This window comes from Juglans regia, chromosome 14 (assembly GCF_001411555.2).
Source record: "Juglans regia cultivar Chandler chromosome 14, Walnut 2.0, whole genome shotgun sequence".
Lineage (NCBI taxonomy): Eukaryota > Viridiplantae > Streptophyta > Magnoliopsida > Fagales > Juglandaceae > Juglans > Juglans regia.
The window spans coordinates 28,471,796-28,480,139 of NC_049914.1; the positions used below are offsets into that span (position 1 = coordinate 28,471,796).

Consider the following 8,344-nt stretch of genomic DNA (forward strand, 5'->3'; position numbering starts at 1 on the left):
CCTTTTTTATTTAGTATAAACACTAACACTAAATTCCTACGAATACATGTACATATAATACATTACTAAGTAAAATAACGAAACCATTCACTTTAAATTTACATGTACATTGCCCCACATCGTAGTATGTATTGTTGCTCATATACACCCTATTTTCTTCTCTTCAAGTTTGACAAACAATTCTTTGTTCCTGCATATATGTCTTGTTGCTGTAAAGTCAGCCTACCATAAATCTGATGCTGGTTTCACGAGCATTACTTTTGAGACTGTGATCACAATATCCTTACTTTCTTATGTTTTTTTCTTATTAGAAAATTATGATTTGTAATGTACATTTTTCTCACATTTGAAACAGTTTCTAGTAAATGGTTTATTTTACCTCTTTTTCAACAATTTATTTTTCTTAAACTATTTTGGTTTTATCTTGTTCTGTGTAGAACGAGCCATCAACAAATTAAATGATTCATTATCTCTATTCCTCCTATTCGCCATTTCTCCTTGAAGTACTAAAAGTACTGGAAGAGATGTCATTGTTATTTTATTTTCACTATGATCCCAAGATGAAGGAAAATTATTTAGTATGAATGTAACTTGCATTTTATCAGTAAGAGGATGACCAACATCGTATACTTCTTTTGTAATCAATTCCATTTGAAGCACATGATTGCTTATGTCACCATTCTCTTTCATGCAAGTCTGGTTATACTTATCCAATAATAACTGTATATAAGTATATGATCTTAAAGCATACTTTGTCTCAACTGCATCCATAACCTCTTTGGCATTTTCATATTCTTCAAAGAGAGGAATGATATATATAATCATTGTTTTTATCTATGCATTGTGTTCTTCCCACTTATATCTGGTTCATACGCTGCTTTCACTTCCATTTGGCCCATTTTCTATATTTTTTGAGGGATTTGACGTTGTCAATGTGTATAAGGTCTTTTCACGGGTTAGAATAAAAGTTATATGCCTTATCTAGACTCATAAATTTCTTCCATTCAATTTTTTTATCCCTAATGGATCAATACTTTTTTTTGACGCCATAAATAATAAACCTTGAAAATTAACAACTAAAAATGTAAAAGTAATAAATGTGTTCGCTTGTAAATAAATTAAATACAATAATTCAATATGAGAAAATAAAATTATTACAAATTTAATATAATAATAATCATTGGATTTAATCTAAGGTGACAGCCTAGAAATTCTCCTATTATATTTTAAATAAGGAGAATAATGGAAGTGACATCCCGATCGAGTATTCCCATGAACTTTCTTTGATATTTCTCTCATTTCAAGGAATTTTTTGCAATAATCTCGACCAATAGGTAGGGATGTAAATCGGTCTGGTCCGGGGGGTGATGGACCAAAATTTTTAGTCTATCATTTTTCCCGGACTGGTAGCTATCGGTCCAGTCCTGTCAGTCTGTTCGATTCAACCTAATTATTTTGTTATTTTGTTTCATCTTTTTTGTTTCAAATAAATTAATAATTTTTTTTAAATTACTAAATTAAAATTAAGTGAATTATTAATGTGGATTATCATGTAACTAACTCATTAAAAAAATATTTTACTATAATTATATTTATGATATTGATAGTTACTACTTACTAACTTAGACTTTATTCTTTAGTACGCATAATTATTAATAATGTCATACATTTTATATATGGTTAATGAATATCAAATAATTTAATTGTACATAAATTATTTATGCTTACTTGCAACTTAGGTATTTAAAAAAACTTTATCTAATTATTTTAATTAAGTTTAAATAGTAAAATATGCATAAATGTATGATGTAATAACTATTTAAATATAATGAAATAAATTATCACATGATTTATGATTTATTATTAATTGATAACATATATTATTTTATATTTTATATGATTAATGATAATAAATTAGATAAAAATTACATCATTAACTTAAATAATTACTATATAAAAATAATATCTTAAATTATTAAAAATATTTTTAAAATATAAATAGGAGTTTGGTCCAAAATTTATAGACTCCGGGACCGAACCAAATTTTTTCGATCCGCAATTTATGGGATTGAGCCTGATCGGTCTCAATTCCAGTCCGGTCCAAACTGAACTCCTTACACCCTTACTAACAGGTGCCCTATAATGATTTGGCACGAAATTTGGAGACAACGACTTTTGAACGGATCAAATCGGGCTTAAGATGACCTAGTACGACCCAAAATACCAAAACTAGCCCGAACCGATTTAGAAAATCGAGTTAGCCAGTTCTGTCGGTTCTGTTAGTTCAAATCAGGTACAGGAGAAGAAAACCGGTGGTCAGCGGCTTGGTCAACAGCTTGTTCCTTCTCTCCGCTCGTAGCTTGGCTCAAGGCGCGGCTTGCGACTGCAAATGATGGGTCGGCTCTTGGGCTGGTGACTTGGGCTTGGGCTTGGGCTTGGGCTTGGGCTTGGGCTTGAATCCAGTTCTTTATGAGCCCATAGGCTTAAGCAAAATGGGCTGGAGGCTTGGCTAGAATTTGTGCCGTTTGAAGTAAGTCAGCTTGAGATGAAACGATGTCGTTTGGTTTTGCTAAAACGACGTCGTGTTGTTTCTTATGGGCGGTTTCCAACGTTTTAGGAATTGTGTCATCTGATGCACCGTTTGGTTCCCCAGTTGTGGCCAAAACGACAATGTCCTTTGGGTCACTTTTCTCCTTCCTTGGCTGAACGACAATGTCGTTGAGCCAAGAATTGTTTGAATTCTCTTAACCGTAGACCAAAGGTGTTGTCTTCTTCTTCCTCGCGCTTGGCTTCGGTCTGGTGAACTATTTGTCGGCGACCAAGGTTTTGACGCATCCCCGACACTTTCAAATCCTGGCGGTGATAAAGGACTCCGATGACCAGCTGGAACAGTAACATTGTGTGTAATATTATTGGACAGTCATTGGTTTTCCTTTGTGTAAAAATGTGCTAATAAATTTCTTTAAAATAATAACTTACCAGATTTTGAAAATTCTCAGTATACCCTAGGCCTCCCATCATAATTTGGAAAAGTTTTTTTCCTTGGATTCGAAAGTTTTCGAAGATGATTGTAATATGCAAGTGTCGTTGTCAAACCAAACACTTGCCTATTGATTGTCTTCTCAATGCATGAAATTAACATTTATGCTATGTCCAGGCTCTTGATACCACTATAGAATTTTGGAGAACGAAAATGAACGAAAATTGGACAACATGGTAACACTGCCGTGATGGTATTTGTCCTACAAGTTGGTGTGTATAAAGGAGTATCAAGTGTACTCATTGTGTACATATAGTCTCTATTTATAGATTATGAGACATTAGTTGGCAAAGAGCACAACCATTGGTAAGTGACACAACCTTTTGACTAAATCAAAGGATTGTTTCTATTGACACTTCCTCAACCATCACCCCCATGGTTCCCATCACCATGAAGAGGGTGTCATTCCAACCGTTTGATAATCACACCGCTTAGAATTACATTCTGTTCTACGGAATACGATAACTAATGCTTGATAAAAGTTAGCTTTCCAAGGGCAAACAAATACAAAAAATCATCAAGCAGGCTGATATTTTACAATCATACACTGGTCTAGATTGATATTTACTTACTGTTAAAATAATCGAATTTCAAGTAACTATGACAATCATATTTAGTGTTAAAAAGGAAAGAACAACAAATCAAAGCATTAAACTCTCTTTCCAAATTCCCCCTTTCAAAAAAAGAAAAGAAAAAGAAGAAGAAGAAGGCTACCTAATGCAAAAACTTCTCCCTTTAAACTGGAGAAGGTGCTTAATAAGAAAAACCCAGACCAAGTACTCAGTTACTCTGTGCATCTTCTTTTCCTTTTGACTCTGTATCTGAAACTTGGCTAATTATAGTTAACATAGTTTTTTCAGTTGAAACCTCAGTAGGGACTTGAAGAGGCTCCAAGGAGTCCACTATATCTCGCATTAGAGGCCTTGCCTTTGGATTCCTGTTTAAGCAATGGTAAGCTAGCATGGCTGCCTTGTGAACTCCTTTAATAGGATAATCTCCTTCTAGTCTTGGATCTATGATATTCAGAAATTTTTTCTTCTCTTTAAGCAACGGGAGAGCCCAATCTGCTAGGTTCTGCTCTCGGGCTGGCCTGAACTTGTCTAAGGATTTTCTTCCCGTAAGAAGTTCAAGAAGAACAATGCCGAAGCTATAAACATCACTACTAGAACTTAGATGGCCTGCACAAAACAAAAGATGTTTATGATGTGATCAGTTTTCAGCATTAACCTAAAAGGAATAATGCTTAAACTTTTAAGTGTTCACCAAAAACCTTCTCCATTCCACACGCCGTGTTGAACAACATAAACAAACTCCTCTGTTCTCCAAAAATCTCCCATGCAGAACGATGCTTACTTTGATGTTTTTTTTTGAAAGGATGCTTACTTTGACGTTGAAAAGGAATTCTAGTCAGAACATAGCTTACCTGTCATAATATACTCGGGTGCAGCATACCCATATGTTCCCATTATGCGAGTAGAAACATGAGACTTGTCTCCCTCTGGCCCATCTTTTGCAAGGCCAAAGTCAGAGAGCTTTGCATTGTAGTCCTATTTATGAATCATGTATATAAAAACCCGAGTAGTAAGTTAAAAGCTGGTGATTTGATTATAATTTGAAATAATAGTACTTTGATTGCACTAGAATAGAATAGATTTGTCTCCTTAATATATGTAAGTTTCAAGGAATTTGCAGTGAATTCTTTATCCAAAAAATAAGGTCTAACAGGGTAAAACGCTGAACTACTTAAAAAAATGTTTCACATGGATTGTATACTCCTAATCCAATTGGTAAACTTTTGAGGCGGTATAGTAGGAATCCACCTTTCGCCTTACCAAATTCCAACTACTGCCTCATTTTATAGTTAATGCATTTGAATTGAAAGAACAGAGTTCCATCATTATAATCTATAATGAGATTTCATCTAAGAAATTGAATGGTGTCTTCTTCTATGATATGAAACAAAGGGAAGCCAAATAATAACTTGATTTGATTTCTCCAGCAATTATTCAGTTCGTATACTAACCAAGTCTAACAGAATATTAGACGTCTTAAAATCACGATAGATGACAGGTTTCTCAGCTTCATGGAGAAAGGCAAGTCCTTTTGCAGCTCCAAATGCAATTTTCATTCTAGTGGACCAAGACATAGGAAGCAATACTCCTACAAAAACAAAAGACAAATTACGTTATCACTATTGAAACTAAACTATAGACATGCCCAACTGCCAACAACAACAGATTCAGAAATTACAGAATCTGTCTAAAAATAACTTCCTAATCAATGTTTTTCCTCCAACACTAAATAAGATGAATAAGAAGACATGGGTCTTCAAACACCTTAGAGAAAGTTAAACAACAGGCTTGCCACACCAATGAGAAAATCTTGAGACAAGTTAGTTATATATATCTAATAACAAGTTTAGGCCCCATAGGTATTTTTTGTTTTTCAAACAAGCTCCCGCCCTTGTGGTTTTTTCGCTGTAGTACACACAAGAGAAATATGCATAGATATCAACTCTTTAAATTTTAACACCTCCTTTCCTGCAGACAACAGCTGATACAAGGCTGCTAGAGTCATTGTAGCGTCTTATTAAGTTACTATTATCATAAGTTGGTAATCAGAATCTAAAATCTCGTTACACCAACACTGTCATCTTATAGCTTCAGCTTTCAGGGAAGAATGTTGAAAACGTAAAGGAAGTTGAAAGGCAAGACGAAATGCATACTTGAAAACAGATTATTTTCCACACTACCCCGCGCCATATACTCGTATATAAGTACCCGATGCTCATCTTCACAGCAATATCCAATCAATTTTACCAAATTTGGATGAGAAAGCTGCCCCAAAAATATGACTTCGGCCTAGAAATCCATAAGGAACTTATTCAATCTGGTATTAAGTTGCAGAGTTCTAAAAGAAAAGAATAGGAGATACATATAGCACCATAAGTTTGAAAGAATGTCGAAGATTACCAGCCATTCTCTGTGACCTTGATAGCTGTTGTCACCATCATGAACCTTAACAGCTACAGGAAGTGGAGCAAGCCCTTCCCTTAGATCCTCAGAAATAAACCCTTTATAAACACTTCCAAACCCTCCTCCCCCAAGCACTCGGTCTTGCCTAAAATTTCCAGTGATTATCTTCAGCTCATTGAAGGTGAAGGCAACCAATGGATTCGCTGCTGAATCACGGCGCAAATCTTCTACTTCTTTTGGGTTCGATGGTAATTTGCTATCATCGTTCCTTTGTTTCACCAATTGGGGCTGGTCTGTTGGAGACTCCAAACAGCAAGATGAAAGCATTATATCGCATATCCAGGTACGAAATCCATTGTTATTCTATTTTCATGACAAAACCATACTAATATAAAGAAGAAAACAAAGAATAAATCCAAGAAGAGACAACTTGTCACTTCACCATAACAGTATTCTACTTTCAAGGAGATAAGGTCAGAACCAGGAGTGAAGGACCAAAAAAACATTTTAGGATTGATAAAAAAAAAAAAAACATTTTAGGAGACACTTTCTTCGATAAAATAATTGTAACTCATTAGAATTATAGTGATAATACAAACATTAGAGTAGGTGAGTTACAGCAAATGTATACACTTTTTTTCTTTGGGATAAGAGAATGTACCCACTTACCACACAAGAAAACGAAAATATATAGCTTTTGTTAGGTGGGGAAAACAAGAAGGGAAAAAAGATATCATCATCATTTATTTTGTGGCCTTCATTTTAATTGATTACATATATTGATTTAGAATACAATCTTTGACAAGAAAATCTTACTAAATTCCAAACAACTTACTAACCATGGCACAAGGAAAAAGAGATGACAAACAGAAACGAAAAGGCGAAAACAGAGCATGAGAAGAAGATTGAAGATTGTTAATATGTAATCTTCAATCCCAAATTTCAAGAGAGAATACAGATCAGGAAAATAAAAATATACATATATCATTAACCACCGAAAATACTCAAGAGACAGAGAACAAAAACAAACAGAGGAAACTTCTCTCTAGAGACAACTAGTTTCATTGTAACAAAGAGGAAAAACAAATCAAATGAATCCAACCAGTAAAAATCATAGCTTTGTCGAAAGCCAACCTGGCTTTGCATTGGTTGAGACCCTGTAAATTGAGGTTTCCCACCTACACCAGCAATTCCCCATCACACACCAAACAGAGACAAGCTCCAGACTCACTTCCTCACCAGCCACCCATCACCAAAAGCGAAGTTATTTCACTTTTCTAGACAGAAGAATCAGACCGAAACTAGGAAAAAAAAAAAAAAAAACCAAAAGAAAACAATTTGAGGAGGCAATGTTTTACGAGATGGGTTTTCTGTAATTGAGAAACGTTGTCGGTTAGTTGTTTGTGGGTACAATTGTTGATAAAAACTGGAAAGTGCAGAAGAGGAATTCTTGAAGGTAATGATGGGGAGAGTGTCGAGGTGGGGGCTGGTTCTTGGCTATGGCGGAAATGGGCCCACAGAGTCGTGTTGTGTTGTAGATTCATAATATGCCTTGGTCCGCTTTCCTCTTAGTGCGCACACAAGGTGTACTCTAATCCCCACAAATCTCTTTCCATCACTCTCCAACATACTCTCTATCTTCTCCTTAGCCTGTGGCCACCTTTATTTTATGGAAAATGCTATGCATCAGTCCCACACCAGCACATACTTCACATTATTTTTTTTATTTTTTTACACTCAATAAGTTGAGTGTGTGCTGGTGTGAGGCTGATGCAAATATTTTTCCTTATTTTATTTCCATCTTTTTCTTCTTTTATAATCTTCCATTTGCGGGAAATTTTGCAACTACTTTACCTACCGATTGGTGTTAAGTTTTTAGGCAAAAAAAAAAGTGTAAATAGCCACATCTGGCCTATAATAGCAGAAAGTTTTCATTTTTTTCTTACTAATTAAAACTTGATATACCAGCAATATCTAGGAAAAAGGATAAATTTGCAAATATAATTCTATTTTTTTTTAATATATTTTCCCAACAAACAATATATGTGTATATACACACACAACTACTTCTACTTGGCAATAAACAATGTGTGTATTTGATGAGATTTACTATGCATCAGCTACTATTCATTCTTATACTCCACATCTATAACTTTTCATATGGTATGAGAGTATTTTTCATAGAGTATAAATATATTTTGCATAACATGTAGAATGTAAAATGACAAATAGTGATTGATAAGAAGAATTTTTTAAATGTGATATTGCTCTCGACTCTAGGCCGTTAATTGAGGGATTTGTATGTGCCAATAATTATGGGAGTACAATA

The 8,344-nt window shown here is 34.5% G+C and overlaps 1 protein-coding gene across 2 annotated transcripts; it reads right to left on the bottom strand.

The window, feature by feature from the left end:
* Positions 1 to 3,628: 3,628 nt before the first annotated feature.
* Positions 3,629 to 7,649, bottom strand: LOC109003631 (probable serine/threonine-protein kinase PBL16). Of its 2 annotated transcripts, none has more exons than XM_018981874.2 (6): positions 7,150 to 7,649; positions 6,013 to 6,308; positions 5,766 to 5,901; positions 5,064 to 5,200; positions 4,464 to 4,587; positions 3,629 to 4,218 (listed from the first exon to the last, which is right to left on the bottom strand). In XM_018981874.2, the coding sequence occupies exons 1-6, from the start codon at positions 7,211 to 7,213 to the stop codon at positions 3,821 to 3,823; spliced, it is 1,155 nt and encodes a 384-aa protein (XP_018837419.1). In that variant the 5' UTR covers positions 7,214 to 7,649; the 3' UTR covers positions 3,629 to 3,820. The 2 variants fall into 2 exon arrangements, with proteins under 2 accessions (XP_018837419.1, XP_018837423.1); XM_018981878.2 differs by having other exon boundaries at positions 6,013 to 6,318; positions 7,150 to 7,628.
* Positions 7,650 to 8,344: the final 695 nt, after the last annotated feature.